This window comes from Brachyhypopomus gauderio, chromosome 4, assembly GCF_052324685.1.
Source record: "Brachyhypopomus gauderio isolate BG-103 chromosome 4, BGAUD_0.2, whole genome shotgun sequence".
NCBI lineage: Eukaryota > Metazoa > Chordata > Actinopteri > Gymnotiformes > Hypopomidae > Brachyhypopomus > Brachyhypopomus gauderio.
In genome coordinates, this window is record NC_135214.1 from 31,852,802 (window position 1) to 31,869,802 (window position 17,001).

At 41.2% G+C, this 17,001-nt stretch overlaps 2 protein-coding genes across 4 annotated transcripts; both read left to right on the forward strand.

The window, feature by feature from the left end:
- The first annotated feature begins 586 nt into the window (after positions 1-586).
- ifrd2 (interferon-related developmental regulator 2) lies at positions 587-11,056 on the forward strand. Of its 2 annotated transcripts, XM_077003959.1 has the most exons (13): positions 587-1,162; positions 3,151-3,213; positions 5,375-5,488; positions 5,656-5,737; positions 5,833-5,957; positions 6,099-6,256; positions 6,386-6,439; positions 6,537-6,715; positions 6,937-7,045; positions 7,325-7,459; positions 9,069-9,197; positions 9,428-9,520; positions 9,760-11,056. In XM_077003959.1, the coding sequence occupies exons 1-13, from the start codon at positions 1,108-1,110 to the stop codon at positions 9,838-9,840; spliced, it is 1,377 nt and encodes a 458-aa protein (XP_076860074.1). In that variant the 5' UTR covers positions 587-1,107; the 3' UTR covers positions 9,841-11,056. The 2 variants fall into 2 exon arrangements, with proteins under 2 accessions (XP_076860074.1, XP_076860075.1); XM_077003960.1 differs by lacking the exon at positions 3,151-3,213 and having other exon boundaries at positions 595-1,162; positions 9,760-11,055.
- A 412-nt stretch (positions 11,057-11,468) lies between these two features.
- Positions 11,469-16,462, forward strand: dffb (DNA fragmentation factor, beta polypeptide (caspase-activated DNase)). Of its 2 annotated transcripts, none has more exons than XM_077003962.1 (7): positions 11,469-11,796; positions 11,921-12,050; positions 12,207-12,287; positions 13,033-13,112; positions 13,243-13,416; positions 14,361-14,461; positions 14,611-16,462. In XM_077003962.1, the coding sequence occupies exons 1-7, from the start codon at positions 11,686-11,688 to the stop codon at positions 14,819-14,821; spliced, it is 888 nt and encodes a 295-aa protein (XP_076860077.1). In that variant the 5' UTR covers positions 11,469-11,685; the 3' UTR covers positions 14,822-16,462. The 2 variants fall into 2 exon arrangements, with proteins under 2 accessions (XP_076860077.1, XP_076860076.1); XM_077003961.1 differs by having other exon boundaries at positions 11,470-11,796; positions 12,207-12,392.
- Positions 16,463-17,001: the final 539 nt, after the last annotated feature.

A 17,001-nucleotide genomic window follows, 5' to 3' on the forward strand; every position in this document is an offset into this window, starting at 1 on the left:
ACGAACTGGCATGGTTGTTTCTTGGTGTAAACCCTATGATCAGTCGTATTCAGCCCCCACCTCCACAAGAACTCGGATGGTGTTTGGATGGTGTCTTTGCACTCGGCGTGTACGTCACGTTGTGGGGATAATCCTCAGCATTTACGGAACATTGGTAAACATGTATTGCTAATTAAACTGAAGTATTAGTTAAATAGCTCTGCCTGAGCCACAGACTAAAATTAATTACCCTAGTGAGTGTCCGTATCGCTGTAAATCAAGTTCTGTGTAGGTTACATAGAACGTAATTGGCATACATAGTAGAATATCTTTTTTCTGAAAACACGTGTTTTCAGTCTGTCACGTGTACGGTTATTGTCACTCAGACGATGGAAAGTAAAATAACTTTCAAAAAGGTTTTATGAAGGAGATGGGACAGGAATTACCCATCGATCAGCTAACGTATTATTCGTGAGTAGTGTTAATAAAATTAAAATAACTGTACAAGCGACGCTGAGCGTAGTAAACGTATTGTTTTTGAAGCCGACGTCATAACCCAAACATTTTCAAACAGCTGATTGTTGCTCGGAATTGTGGGAGTTGTAGTTCGTCACACAATTCCTTCTCGTACGTGCGTCTGAAGGAAACGCCATTACCCACAATCTGTCCGCGAGGCGTGTTCTGAGAGGAGGAGCCGGTGCGGAAAGCGGTTACTGAGGAGAAGATGGTGGAATCTGCAGTTACAACGTGCACATTTATCCGTCCTAAACGTTTCGAAAAATATCTACCATCTCAACCCGGCATTAGATATCGCTTACCTGGAGACAAGCATAGATAATACACCCTAAAAAGAGAAAGAAACCCGCCAAGTTTAGCATTTTTTGGCGTGGGAGACCACGCAGAAATTTAATGGTGCCAAAACGTGGTGTTGAAGTCGGGACAGTTGCAAGACTGCGGGAGGACAGATAGCGACCTGCTGCTCCACTCTCCTCGGAGTTTGTTTTTGTTTAACTGACAGTTTGTTGACTGTTAGGCGGAGGTTGTTTGTTATTTTGTTTTACAGTTAGTGGGAAGGCCATAAAAGGGATCCTGCTGTGATCTGCCGTGTCTGTTTCGGGATCGGCAGACATGCCACGGGGCAAAAGAGGAAAACGTGGCGACCGCAGTGGCCACCCGAGCAAGGGTGAGTTTACCCCAGGGCCAGGAGGGGTATATAAGTACACACACACACACACATATATATATATATATATATATATATATATATATATATATATATATATATATATATATATATATATATATATATATAATCTATTTCACACAGAGACCGTGACTGGGTGAGTTTACCCCTGGACCGGTATATAAGTACATAACTGAGATATCAGTATATCTCATACAGAGACTGTGACTGGCTGGCTAGGGAATGAATGACATGGTGATCTTTAGTAATGCAGCCTAAAATAGTCTTGAAAAGCCAATAAGGCAAAACGCAGAGTTCACTAGATGGTTATTCACGTTTTAATTTTGTTCACTTGCTAGTAAGCTGCTACTCAGCTTTATTTTTCGAATATGTAAAAGAAAAAAGTAAATTATGCTCCAGATGAGTTGTCTTATCATTTGTTTCATTCATTTGCAAAATAACGCTATAGTTAGCTAGCTCACGTGTTGGTAAACTGCGTTGCCAAATTGGAAAACGTATTGGGCATCTTGGATATCTACAGTAGTAAGTTAGCAAATACATTCTAACAGCATCAATCTCCATTTATTTCTAATTTTATGTTTACATATATTTGCTGGCATTGGGGACACTGGCGCCCCAGTTTGACCGCCTTGTGATCTGGAAGGCAAAATGAATAGCTAACTAACATGCAGAGTATTTTTAGAAAGTCTTAGTCAGGTGGTTTGGTTACAGTAGCTGCACGTTTAACCAACAAATAAACTACTTGGTAAGTTTATTTTTAAAAATAGCTAAGGGGAGACTGGAAGAACATTTATTAATTTTTTTGTTGATATTTGAGTAGATAACTAGTAATTGAGTAATTAATTGAACATGTTCAATAGCTCTGACATACATAATAAACAACTTAGACCCTAGGCACAAATCAACACAATGTTTTGCTAATACGTGTGTAATATACGCACATAACATAGTGTGTGAAATAAAACTTTGAAGCACTATCAAAATTCAGATGAGCAGACATTCTCTGTAATAGTGTCAGTATTCACAATTCAACTTTTGCCCAGCTGGGCTCAAGAGTTATGTTGCATTTGTTTGATGGAGAAAACGTTTATTAGGGGGTGATCTTTCTGTTGGATGCTCAGCACATGAGTTTGTGCTCATGAAACTTTAATGGAAATTTGCCAAAGTGTAAAATGTAAGATCTTTGCATCAACTGAAATATAAGTTAGTTTAAAATAACTGCACTTTTTAGGTGTAACTTTAGATTGCGCCCTAATTGTTGTTTCAATGGAGCAAATTTGGAGAGTTCGAAAAAAAGCACGTCAGTTTACAAAACTACAAGATGCCATCATTGTTTACACTTCAGAAGGATGTTTTTTTTTTGTGAATTAAGGAACATGTTATCACAGTAGCTAGCTAACAGATGCAACTGCATGACTAACATCAAAATGACTAATCGTATAGTGCACGGTTTTTACATTGTTTAACATGAGCTTTACACCTCTCAGTATGACCAGTTATGGAAAATAACCTACAGGTTACTGACTAATTATTAAGATGATGTAGCAAAGATGCAGCTCTTCTCTATGGATCATTGTGTGGATTATCTGTAAAAGCAAGTTTTTTAAATTGAATTAATGAGTCTAGGGAGATAACTGCACACATTCATCAAACCTATTCAAATGGATTAGAATTCGCATTTCACCCGACATAGTAATACAGTGAAATCATTGTAACGAGTGTAGCTGAGTATATTATTGAGTATGAGTATATTGCGGATTACCTAATCCCAGATCTATGAGACATATAATAACCATGCCCTCTCATTTGGAGTAAAAAGTTGCTGATCAAGAATTATAAAGAGCAAAAAAAAAAAGAAAAATTCTTTTAGCATTATAATGCTATACATCCCCAAGCCCCCACCGAGCGTGGAGGTTGGATCTGTGTTTTACGTGAATGTTCTCTTATTCTCCTTTGCCTTGCAATAGGCTCGCTTCGACAGGAAGTCCTTCAGTTGCAGCTGTCGGCCAAGACCACAGTATCCCGTCCAGGTAGCATGACCTCCAACATGAACTAAGTCATGTCAGTTCTCCTCCATCTCCCGCCCCCTTCACCTCGCCCTCCGCCCCTTAACTGTGCACTTGGTCACTTCATCATCTTCTGTCACTTCATCATTTACATAGTTTATTAAATCAAAATGGATGTTTCTTAAAGATCTGTCGATGCGTTGATGCCGTGGGTAGCCGTGGCCACTGCTCTTGACTTCAGAAGCTCTTGAGAAGCTCTTTATTCCTGTTTACTGCCCTACACCTTACAAACGGCTGGAAGCAAGACGGCGGTTGAATTGTTTAAAACGCCGTAGAGTTGAATGAACTCAGACCATGAGCTGTAATAAAGGAAGACTCTTCCTTCTTCGAAATTTCATTATTAAACTGGGTTCTTACCTATCTCATTCAGTCAGTAACTTCCCTTGTGGGCATCGTTCTGTAGAGTAGTCTCAACTAACGGGACTATTCATAATAAGGTTATAATTAAACACCTGCAGTAACTGGGTCGCGTGTACCAGGTGAGTCAATGACTATTGTCCTGCGCTCAGTTAAACCCTGCATGGTCCTGACCCTGAGGACGCTGGCTTTCATTCCCATTACATCATTTACCCAACTGTTCCAAACGTATTCACCTTGTCGTGCATGTGACACTAACCTCAGCGCAGCTCCAGACGGCTCCGGAATGTGCCGCGCCATGCGGGCGTGTCGTGTGTCTTGTGTTCATGCCTGCGGTTACATTTCCACACAACCCCTGCTGTTTTCACCGCACTATTACGCTCTCCTCTTCTCCACCCTGAGAACGTTCTCAGACCTGATCAGACTGATGTTTTCTTTATTTCCTTTGACATCGTGATGCATGTGTGTGTCACCAGTTGGATGTTTTTTGGATTGTGTCGTGGAACAAATGTTTAAGGGTTTGTTCTTTACTTTAGCGCCGGTTTCTTCAAACACTTTTTTTTGAGGTTATCCTTTTCTGGCAAACTCCTTCAGCCTCTAGATATCAGTACCTGACAAGCCCACATACATTTGCTTTGAAGATACACATTAAAATAAGCTTTCTACAGCATCTTCAGATTTGATATCGAACACGGTGCAGGCTAGAGAAAGCCACCCCGAATTTGTAACCATAGAAACTGAAATTCAGCACTGGTCAATAACTACAGGCGAGACTCTGTCAAAAGCTTGATTGTACCTCAGATGTAATTCCCGCCCCCACCCCCTTTCACTATTTCATTGTGCTGTTATTTCATATTTTGTTGAAATCTGTCTCTTCTGTTGTGAATGAAAAGGCCTCCCGTGGGTGAACAGTTAGCCCATTGTGTGTTTGGTGCTACAGCTGGGGGTGTTGTTCTTGAACTTTGCCCCGTGTTGGAGCTCCGTGTCTGGGCAGACACAGTGGACAGGGCGCTCGGGGTTGGAGAGGTCTGTGATTTGTTTATGCGTGCGAGTGTGTGCGTGGGATTGAGTGCGTTGCGCCATGCTTGCGGCCAATGTGCCAGGCACCACCTCTTCGTTCTGGAGCATCTGGGGTTAAATTGAATGGTGATGTGGGTGGTGTTGCCTTGTTCTGACCTGAGCAGGGACATGGGATGTAGTTCTAGGTGGAGAAGAGTGCGCATTATGGCTGGCGGTGCAAATGAAGTGAAGCCTATCATGAAGATGTGTATATATATAATTCCATATATATTGATTGATATATATTAAATTCCGATTAGGTGTTAGCACTAGGACAGGGAATTTATGTGAATGCTACTGGTTGCTTATTGATTATTGTCAGGATTAGGGTGAACACGTTTGTTTGTCTGTGGCTGTTGTCAAATAGGTCGTGACCCGAGCTGAATCCAAAGAGCTCAACGTGGAGACTTGTTTCCTGCTGTTTGAGTGTTGTTTTTAATCCACAGCATTGGACTTTTTTCGTACATGTTAAATGAAACATGCTTCTGCTGGAAGCTCACGAAGTCAAGCAGAAGGCAGCAGGTCTGTTGTAGCAGCAGGTGGAGTAAGATGAGCGTGTTATTGTGACATTGTAGGCGTGGTAACATGCGGTCATCAATCATCAGGGACCTTTGCTGCCTCTTCATTTAATTTTTCTTCTACTTCCATCTTAAAGCTTTTATCTCCCTCTCTCTCTCTCTCTCTCTCTCTCTCTCTCTCTCTCTCTCAGGAAGGAACGGGGGCAGGGGGGAGTCTGGAGCGAGTGATGATGATTTGGCATCTGATGTCCTCAGTCACTATAGCAGTGCCAGTGAGAGTGCCTCTGTTTTGGATGAAGGAACAGGTACACACACACACACACACAGTGCTTTTCTCTGGGGCAGTGTAACAGTGGGCAACTCAGACACATCAACAGGAAGCTAAATAGAATTAGTCAGGTGTCCTGGGGGAAAGTACTAAGAAGTGAGTTTTGTTCCCAAGAACTCAGTAGCAATCTTGTGTTTTGAGCAGGAGAGTTAGTAGATGAACAGACTGCTCAGGAGGAGACGGAGGACAAACTGAGGCAGTGTATTGACAACCTGATGGACAAGAGGTGACCCATGAGCGCGCACACACACATGTTCTTTTAAACAGTTTTCTCCTCAAGTTAAAGTGCCGTAAGAGTAAAGCAGGCTCTCCCTCTGGCAGTGTGAAGACGCGTGTGGCGGCACTGGAAAGCCTGCGCCTGGCCTTCTCCTCCAGAGTGCTCTATGACTTCCTGCTGGAGAGGCGCCTCACTATCACCGACTGCCTGGAGCGGAGCCTGAAAAAAGGTGGGCACTAGGACCATGTTGTGGTTTGGTTGATAGCATAGCGCTTGGAGTCAGAAGAAACGGCACAGAGGTGAGGTTTTTTTTTTTACACGAGTGTATGTCCTCATCTCTGTTTCTCTCTCTCCCTCTGTGGCTCTGCAGGTGGGGGGGAGGAACAGGCCAACGCAGCCACCCTGTGTGTGCTCCTGTGTGTTCAGCTGGGGGGTGGAGCTGAAGGACAGGAGGTCTTCAGTGTGCTCCGCCCCATTCTGAGCGGCATCTTGACTGACAGCTGTGCCAGTCTGTCAGCACGTCAGAGTGTGAGTGGCGCCCCGAAACTTTAACATGCTTGAGTCTGTCGTCATGACTTTAATTCATGTATCGCCAACTTGAGTCATCTCAAAGTAAACAGCACTGTGGTTTGTTTTGTTGCTTTTGTTTTTTTCTAGTGTGCTCGAGCCTTGGGAATGTGCTGCTACATTTCTGCATCAGATGACGCTGAGGTAAATATTAATGACTTCACCACATCACCGTTAGCTACGTAAAAATGTGTGTATAAGAAGCATCTTTAAAACAAATCTTTCATGTTTTGTCCCTCAGGACTTGTTGAAGTGTATGGGGCATTTGGAGAGTGTGTTTGTAGGTGCGTATCCGCTGGCTGATGGTAACTTGCCCTCTGTTAAAGCTGGAATGCCTGCCCTCCACAGCGCCGCCCTACAGGCCTGGGCTCTGCTCTGCACTCTGTGCCCCGCCTCTCGCATCGACAGCATAGTCAGCAAGTGAGTGTCTCACAGGGACTGTTGCACACAAATTCTGTCCAGAAGTTTAAGCTGTACATCTCTCACTGTACATGTGTATTCCGTACAGTATACAGTATATACAACACTATCACCCCAACATTAAAAACCCCCCATAAAAACATTTTATTCTTTTGTACTGTCCCTCTCTGGCTGTCTGTTTGCCCCGCCCATCTGCCCCTGTGCCTCCTCCCCCTGCCCAGTCACTTGCCCAGGCTGCAGGCCTGCTTGGAGAGCAGTGACGTGAACTTCAGGATCGCAGTAGGAGAGACCATCGCTCTTCTCTACGAACTGGCAAGAGACATTGACCAAGTGAGACAATTGAGCAATGTTCAAACTGATTTCTCTCACAAAATGTGAGCACGAAACACTTTGACACTTTGACAACCGTTTTTAAAGTGCATGTGTGCGAGCGTAACTTGGGGTTAGTTTTAAAGTGCTTGTGTGCGAGCGTAACTTGGGGTTCGTTTTAAAGTGCTTGTGTGCGAGCGTAACTTGAGGTTAGTTTAAAGTGCTTGTGCGTGAGCGTAACTTGGGGTTCGTTTTAAAATTCTTGTGCGTGAGCGTAACTTGGGGTTCGTTTGCTTGCAGGAGTTTGAATGTGAGGACTGTGACGCACTCTGCGAGAGTCTGAAGAGCTTGGCGACGGACGGCAACAAACACCGGGCCAAAAACGACCGCCGCAAGCAGCGCTCCATCTTCCGTGAGGTTCTGCATTACATCGAGGTGAGCCCTGACCCATGACCCCATGACCTGCTGTTACAACCCTAGTAAGATGGCTCACTAGACAGGGAAGCAGCATAAAATGAAGAGTTTTTCAGCATATTAACTTGTATATTATATATTAACTAATATTTATAATATACGGAATTATATATAAAATTTAGCAAGCTTGAGCAAAATCCTGGTGAGGACTTTTAATCGCGGCACCTGGAATTGACAGCACTAATATTATATTAGTGCTGTCAATTCCAGGTGCCGCGATTAAAAGTCAAAAGTCCTCATCAGGATTTTGCTCAAGCTTGCAAAATTTTCTAATTAGCAATCCAGGTAAAATTAGTGGAATCAACACAATCCAGGAAGCCTGAGCAAAATCCTGGTGAGGACTTTTAATCGCGGCACCTGGAATTGACAGCACTAATTGTCCTGTGACTTCTCAATTAGGGCTGAGATTGGTCGACGGTTCATCAGCGACCGAAAAAAAGGCTTGCCTCTAGTATTATGTTTTTTTATATATATATTTGAATAACGACTGATTGGCTTGTCCTGTGACTTCTCAATTAGGGCTGAGATTGGTCGACGGTTCATCAGCGACCGAAAATATATATATAATATATAAACATAATACTGGAGGCAAGCCTTTTTTTCGGTCGCTGATGAACCGTCGACCAATCTCAGCCCTAATTGAGAAGTCACAGGACAAGCCAATCAGTCGTTATTTTTGTCATAGCGCCATCTTCTGGACGACCTGTAAACAGAACTAAAGCAGCAAGAAGCAACGCAAACATTCTCTAATCTGCAATGGCCGTGACACCCCTAGCATGTTGGTGGCAGTCTTCGTTTTGTCTGCAGTGTTGAGGGCGTTGGTCCCCGGTATAAACCATGTGGCAAGTTTCGGACCCCTATGGTTTTCTCCCTCAGTTAGACAGCCATGGTGTCAGTGGGTGGATACCTTCACACCATCGTGGACAAATGCATGTTTCTACACCTGGATTTCTGTTAAGCTTGTAGGAGGCTATGGGCTTCGATTCTTTCATTTCTTTTTTATTGGTACATTACCAGTCAAATATATAATCTAATGGCTTTAATCTAATGGATTGTACTTAATTTTGTTTATAAGACATATAAATATAATTTCATTCTCATTCTCTACACACACGATTTTAAATGTACCCTCAGCAAAAAAAATGTATTTCAGAACTTACTGCTCTGCATATGTGAGAACTTCAATGAATCTAGTTTATTAGAGCATATCATCATGTCTTCTTTCATTGGTTTGGCATCTACCCTGTTTTGCCTCATTTTTTGTTTACTTAATTATTCTTGTTTGTGGATTGCAGTTAGTGCAAAAACTGTTAGTGTCGGACGTTTTCAGGCATTGTTGCTAGGAGACATGAATATCCATCTGTCTCATAGTCAGTCTGTCTGTCTGCCTATCCGCTTTAAATCTCTCGCTTCCATTTTCCATTTTTCTGTCTTGTGAACAGCAGTTGGTGCAAAACTAATTAAAGTTGTGTGCTAGTGTGTTTTTCTAAAGCCACTGTTGCTAAGAAACCTCTGCATACTTGATTATTATTCATCCTCTCTCCCCGTCTACCTTTGTGTTTGCGTGCAGAATGAGGATTTCTCTGAAGAGAAAATCCGTTTTGGGGTTGAGGTGATCTACATTGACGGTTGGATGCGGCGGCGGATTTATTATGCCTTTAAAGAGGTGCTGGAGTCGGGGGTGAGCCACCACCTACAGGTGAGAGATCTGCACGATTACAGGTGTGAACACCCACCACACGCGTTTTCCAAACCCCAGCAGCGTGCTCCTAGACTTGTGTGACGCAGCACACATGCCTCCTGTTCCATCAGAAAAACAATACATACTGTGTATCCAAACTGTTTCTAATATAGTGATATTGCTGAGACTTTCAAATTCAAATGTCTGCTTTGGTAGTACTGTTAATGTGTGTGTGTTTGTGTTTGTAGTTTAATCCGCTGCTGAGAGAGATTTTTGGACTTGGTGCACCTCTCATCATAGACTCTTCTGTTAAAGCCAGCAAGATCTCCCGTACAGAGAGGGTAATCTTGGCCCTTTTGCCTACGGAATGATCTAGTACAGTTTGGTCTGTTATAGTGGCCCACAGGCTACATGATAATAAACTGACTGACTGAGTCAGCTAAGTGATGGATGACAGGTGGCGTAGTAACCTGTTAATCGCAGAAGATCTCCGAGTGTGTGATTGTTTGAATATCTGAATATGTATGTGATTTGTTTTAAGTGTGTAAATGTATCTACGTATGTGGAATTGATTTTGCAGCATCTTTACAACTCTGCTGCCTTCAAAGCTCGGACGAAACTACGAAACAAAGTGCGAGACAAACGAGCAGACGTGATGTGATGAAGCTGTGGACACTGATGATGGTGGTGGAGAGGGTGGAGAGAGCCAGAGAGGAACACTACATCCTCCTATCAGCTCACTTGAAAAAACAAATCAGCAATTGCCAAACCAGGGACTTGACAATGCAAAGTGGTTGTGTAGATGTCGGTTGAGTGGTGAGTGAGTGGTTGTGTGTGTGTTTGTGTGTGGTTGTGTGTGTGTGTGTGTGGTTGTGTGCGTGCGCGCATGTATGCACATGCATGAATGTATTGTGTGCCTCTTTTATTTAAGATTACAGAATGAATAGGAAGCCTAAAATGAATTGTGCAATATGTGGCATTTTCCTTAAAAGTGTAAAAGACTAATAATATGATTTTCCTACATGTTGGTGTGCAGTGTTGACTGGTCCGGTCTCTGGAGGCCTGGTCACCTGCAGGGAGCAGATGATTGAGCTGGCGAGCAAAAAACAGAAAATGCTACATATTGCACCTTTAAGCAACCATCTTAACATTGTACCTTTCTAATGACCTCTTACAAGGCTGTATTCAGCTTTTCTGTTAAAAATGTATTTTACTTCCTAATTTATTGAGAGTTTTGGGGAAAAAAGACTTTTTAACATTTGAAACAAATATGAGCTGTGTACAGATGTACAGTGTAGGAAATGGCCAAGGAAATGAAAACCCTTTCTAGTTTTTCTATGTATATTTTATATACAGACTGGCCAACATCTAAGATGTAATCATGAAACTATGAAATAATGATATAAAAGTCTCCTCTCACTGCCAACAAAACAACATTCATCCACACGAGTTTCTGGTGTAGTCCGATGTGATCGTTCACATTTCTGAACAACGCCCAATAACACCTTTTTACGATCCAGATATTTTGAAGGAAAAGAGATTGGAAACATCTTGGACTGTGTTCAGGCATTTGAGGAAGTGTCTTCACTTCTACAAAAACTGATGTGTTGAAAGACTAGAAGGTTGCCGTTTGCACGATGCAGCTGCTCCCTGTCCTAATACGGAAGGCTCAAGAATGGGAACATAATCTAGAAGGGATTTTTAAACATTTTAGGATTAAGTTCTTTCTATTTAACAAAGATAAATAAAAAGACAAATAATTACAGACTAAAATGTTAAATCATCCCTTTAAATGGTTAATTCTACAACATGTATGCTTCTGCACCCAAAGGGTAAACTTTACCTAATTCTTGGCTTTCAATTAAAAAAAAGAAACTGAAAATAGTGTGAATTCTTTCTTCTGGATCACTTTTTTGAACTACACACAGACACAAAATAAAAATCTGGATAAGAGCGTCTGCTAAATGCCGTAAATGTAAAATCACCAAAAAACAAAAACGGATGCTTTGCTTTCACATGTGTGAGCTACAGATCTTCTGATTAATGGTTTGCTACTTGTGTAGAAGACCTGTTAACCATTTTCAATTATCTTTCATGTATAACATATGAGCTTACCCATCCTTAGGTGCAGTATGAATCTGCGGGTTTGTGATTGGCCAGGGTCATCTGTGGGTTTGTGATTGGACAGGGTCATCTGCGGATTTGTGATTGGACAGGGTCATCTGCGGATTTGTGATTGGCCAGGTGTGCTGTTTTCTTGATCAATGGTAATTGTCAGGTAATCATTATTTTTTCTGACAAAGGTTTTTAGGTAGTGGGTTAGTTACCAGTGGCTCTCTCCTTTGTGCAGAACTGTTTTTGCTGACAAAAGCCACGTGCTTCTCCCCCCTTGATTATACAACTTACAGTTTTGCTTTCGTTTCGGACCATTGGGTGGCAGCACACACAGTTATGTTTGTACTACATCCGCCAAGGAAGTGTCCTCGGCGTTTGTTGGGGAGGTAATATGCCGAAACCTAAACTATTTAAAATTAGGCGTGCGGAACAGGCAAAAAAATTTGGTGTAGCGGCATTTACATTGAAAGAGCTGATCCGAAAAGGATGCGACTTATTTCAGGTACAATTCAACAGCATGTTGCGTTATGTGTTTGGTCAGTGCTCCATTGATCTTCACTTTTGAATGTAAGAAGTGTAAAAGTAAACGTTTGAATAAACAAACAAACATGTTTTCGTTTCCGGAGCTGTGCGAGAATGGAGCCACACAATGTTGCTTGTACGAGGATGGAACCATATTGACGAAGGAGTATTTCCGACGTCTTCCCGACAACACAGAAGTAGTTCTCCTCTCTGATGGACAGAGCTGGAATAAATGTGGGTATCCAGTGCACCGAAATAAGTTGCCATAGTCGGCAGATGTTAATATGAATCGAATAATAGTAATAATTACTATAAAATATATAACGATAAACTTTAACAAAATTGCTTTTCATAATGTAACGTGAAAGTTATACTTCGTCCCCCCATTAGTGGTTTATGACCTGGGTCAAGTACTAGGCATAGACAGACACGCAGACGACCTTATCAGCGCGGCACAAAAGCTGCAGGAGGGTGAGATTCCTGCCAAATGGAGAAAGATGCTCTGTGACCTCCTGTGTAATGTGAATGACAACGCGGATATGGAGAACAGAGATGATGATAAGGACTGGTTTGAAGGTTGTAGCTAATGGTTTTCATTTGTTGTTTTCATTAACTTTATTCCATATATTTACTATGAAACACTGTCTGACAGTATGCCATGTTCCGAAAGTGAACACATCTCCAGGCCAACGTTATAATAACGCCGAAGTAAACTTCACTGTGCTGTTATAATGTGGAGATGTATGAAGAATCGCCTGTTTTGAGATCGCAGAAAGGATTTTGACTTTTTAGAAACAGGCAAAACAGTTTAACTTTCATGTTTTTTCCTGTTTAATAACATCTATCGTCATAGATGTGGTGTTCTGTTTAATAACATCTATCGTCATAGATGTGTTCTGTCCATAGTGAAAATAAAAAAAAAATAGGATCAAACATTTGGTAGCACCTAAAAGGTACATTTTTTTATATTGCTAATGCATCATTAATGTAGTTTAAACTACAGAAATATTTGTGCCACTGAATAAACAGGATGGTATTAATATGAAACTTTGATGTTCAATACTTTTTTCCCGTTGTTATTTTTAATATTTTCCAGCACAAGGAAATGAATCACATGTCAAAGTTTTCATATATCAGCACCATGGAGAATTGCTAAAAGAAAAAGGTTGAATATTTGATCTTTCGTACTAGGGACACTTCTAACCTCTGTTTTTAGGAATCGACACAAGGTTTAAGACAAAATCCTCATACATGAAGTACAACTGTGAACAAAGGATACGGGGTTACATGAAGGAGGTAGGACCATCTCGTCAGCCGTGTGGTTCTGGTCACACACCTGTGCATTTTGTAAGTCGCTCTGGATAAGAGCGTCTGCTAAATGCCGAAAATGTAAATGCATTGCCTGACTGTGTGCATTTCATTCCAGGTGCAAGGGTTTGCCAAGACTATTACGGATGCTAAGGAAAAACATGAATATGACAAGATTGTTGCCAGCTTTGCAGAAAAACTGAAATCTGCACGTTACCATGGCACCTACTTTGACAGAACTGAGAAGGAACAGAATCGCTTGTGCACTCCAGAGGGCTGGTTCTCCTGCCAGGTACCGTCATTAGTTCAGAGGGCTGGTTCTCCTGCCAGGTACCGTCATTAGTTCAGAGGGCTGGTTCTCCTGCCAGGTACCGTCATTAGTTCAGAGGGCTGGTTCTCCTGCCAGGTACCATCATTAGTTCAGAGGGCTGGTTCTCCTGCCAGGTACCGTCATTAGTCCAGAGGGCTGGTTCTCCTGCCAGGTACCGTCATTAGTCCAGAGGGCTGGTTCTCCTGCCAGGTACCGTCATTAGTCCAGAGGGCTGGTTCTCCTGCCAGGTACCGTCATTAGTCCAGTGGGCTGGTTCTCCTGCCAGGTACCGTCATTAGTCCAGTGGGCTGGTTCTCCTGCCAGGTACCGTCATTAGTCCAGTGGGCTGGTTCTCCTGCCAGGTACCGTCATTAGTTCAGAGGGCTGGTACTCCTGCCAGGTACCGTCATTAGTCCAGAGGGCTGGTTCTCCTGCCAGGTACCGTCATTAGTCCAGAGGGCTGGTTCTCCTGCCAGGTACCGTCATTAGTCCAGAGGGCTGGTTCTCCTGCCAGGTACCGTCATTAGTTCAGAGGGCTGGTTCTCCTGCCAGGTACAGTCATTAGTCCAGAGGGCTGGTTCTCCTGCCAGGTACAGTCATTAGTCCAGAGGGCTGGTTCTCCTGCCAGGTACAGTCATTAGTCCAGAGGGCTGGTTCTCCTGCCAGGTACAGTCATTAGTCCAGAGGGCTGGTTCTCCTGCCAGGTACCGTCATTAGTCCAGTGTAGATCACTCAGACACAGTGCAATGTACAAAGCCATAAAAAGGTGAAAGGTCATAGTTTTTTTTTTTATTATTATTAACCAAACACTAACTGACAATTTTGACAGTAGTCACATGTCCTTACTAGTACTTTATAAAGAATAACGTACTGTTATTCTTAATATTTATTTATTTACTTTTTATTGCCATTTGGTGTGTTGTCAGGGTGCTTTTGACCAGGACCAGTGTCCCCTTTACCATTCAATAAACCCGTATGGCAATCGTGAGAACAGAATACTCTTCAGCACCTGGAATTTGGACCACAGGTAATCCAATGAACAGTACGACATGCATGAAACACACTAATCATAGTCTCAATAAGTGTTCCCTACTGACACTCAATACCAGATGCACCGGATGAATTCTAACTTTGTTGAAGGTAATCATTTCAAGGAAGAAAATGTATTTGTTTCAGAATTGAGAAGAAAAGAACCATCATACCCACACTTGCTGCAGCACTTACTGGTAACAAAAGCAGTGATGTAAACTTAGACTACTTCTATAACCTGCTGTTCACCCGAGTAAACCTCAAACTTGTTCACATAGTTTGCCACAAGAAGGGGGCCCATGACTTAACATGTGACCCTAAGTTAGTGTTTAAACGTGTTAAAAAGACTCGGAAATGAATATGCATATGTCCATGGTTGGAGGAATCTATTAAATGCTGTATTACATTTACAGGATAAAATCATATTTTGTATTGTAACAATAATATCCTTATTGTTAGATTTTTTTTTTTTTACATTTCATCTGAACACTCATTTTTATGTGAAACTCCAAAATGTCTTGTGATTTTTATATATTGTAATTCTAAACCATAAAAATATTTTAACTAAATGTCTCATGTAAATCAGTGGTGTTTTATGTTTAACCATTGATTTACCCCTTTAAATTCTCTTCTATGGGAACCTGATAATTTCTGAAACTTACTGACTTGAGAAAAACATTTTATTTACTTTCCAGGAATTGTGCTCTTTTATTGAAGACCACAAGATGTATTTTTTCTTTGAAAAAATCCTGATAGTCACATCCACACAAAATTAATACATATTTGAGTAACTCATCAACCATCATACAGATTTGCTACAAACACTTCAATAGCAGTCACATTAATACATAGCACTTCAGATTTCTTCAGATTGGAGGACCACCTTTGCAGAGAGCAGGGAGGTGTGGAGTAGAATGCAGTGAATATTTAACATGTAAAAAAATGTATTAGCACTATACAAACAAGGCATCTAGTGGCAAAAGTAACACTATCATACAAAAATATAGATGTCTAGCTATAAATCAAGTTTTTTTTTTTTACCACTTTTATAAAGACATGTTTTGAATACAAAATACTTAAGGTGTAATGTTTGATTATATGATTTGATTAAAAGATGCATATATATAACCTGATCTCCAGAAGTCAAGAAGGTGAACACTGGAATATATATATTCATGTGCTTACTGTTTTTGAATCTGCCTTCCATTCCCACTTGAACACATCATCACCTCTAAAGATCTACATTGTCCAGCTAAGTTCTTACACGTCTAGCATTACCAATGTTGTAATCACTTAAGAGTGATGAGGTAAGCTCTTTGTTAATAATACTTCAGAAGAAGTTATCGAAAGTGGTGCTAACTGGGTGTTGCCGATTTCTGTGGGGAAGGGGAATATTTCGCGTGTACAATTCTGCATAACATCAGGAGATGGATACAATGTTGTCCTGTTGTAAAAAGTGGATTATTTCAGCTTATGAATACCCCATAACATAATTATTTCTGGTGTGAAAAAGTACTTTAAATAACCTGTTTTATAATTTTTCTTGGCTGCGCAGTATGGGGTTTTGTTTTTTTGTCCACAGTACAAGCATCTGGCGATGCAGGGAGACGACTTCTTTTATACAGACATGTTTGAATACAAAATACAACTGAATGTTTTCTTAGCCAAATAGCAGGAGATGGGGGTAGAAAAATAGGGTGATGAGGTGTCTAAAAGGTCAATGTAAAGACTAAACAACATTCCCAGAACACAGAAAGGTCGCAATTCAGATCATAGATCAGGATTAGGTTTTCAAAACATTGTGATGTGTTGTTTTGGAAAGACTGCCCACTTCTAATTTTATGGTTTATCTGAATTTGTATGAAAAGTGGTAAATCAACTAATGACCCTTTAAAATGGATTTGATGTCTGCTTACATAGGCACAGCATTTCGCTACAAATCTCACTATACAACATAAAAGTATATTCGATAATAAATGATACATAAATACTAAACTGACCATGACAGTAAAAAAACAAGCAAAAAATAACTATATATTTACAGTGGGGAAAATAAGTATTTAGTCAGTCACCAATTGTGCAAGTTCTCCCACTTAAAAAGATGAGAGAAGCCGGTAATTGACATCATAGGTAGACCTCAACTAAGAGACAAAATGCCTGCCGACAGCCCTAAAACATCACTGCTCTAGAGGAGATCTGCATGGAGGAATGGGCCAACATACCAGCAACAGTGTGTGCCAACCTTGTGAAGACTTACAGAAAACGTTTGACCTCTGTCATTGCCAACAGAGGATATACAACAAAGTATTGAGATGAACTTTTGTTATTGACCAAATACTTATTTTCCACCATTATTTGCAAATAAATTCTTTAAAAGTCAGACAAAATGATTCTCAATTTTTTTTTTCACATTTTGTCTCTCATAGTTGAGGTCTACCTATGATGTCAATTACAGGCCTCTCATCTTTTTAAGTGGGAGAACTTGCACCATTGGTGACTGACTAAATACTTATTTTCCCCACTGTATATGGAGGGGCT

Coding starts and splice junctions, on each gene's coding strand:
- dffb (XM_077003961.1), top strand. CDS start 11,686: ATGCCGAAACCTAAACTATTTAAAATTAGGCGTGCGGAACAGGCAAAA. Junction 13,113..13,242: donor TACGGGGTTACATGAAGGAG/GTAGGACCATCT, acceptor ATTTCATTCCAG/GTGCAAGGGTTTGCCAAGAC. Junction 13,417..14,360: donor AGGGCTGGTTCTCCTGCCAG/GTACCGTCATTA, acceptor GTGTGTTGTCAG/GGTGCTTTTGACCAGGACCA.
- ifrd2 (XM_077003959.1), top strand. CDS start 1,108: ATGCCACGGGGCAAAAGAGGAAAACGTGGCGACCGCAGTGGCCACCCG. Junction 1,163..3,150: donor CAGTGGCCACCCGAGCAAGG/GTGAGTTTACCC, acceptor GCCTTGCAATAG/GCTCGCTTCGACAGGAAGTC. Junction 5,738..5,832: donor GACAACCTGATGGACAAGAG/GTGACCCATGAG, acceptor TCCCTCTGGCAG/TGTGAAGACGCGTGTGGCGG.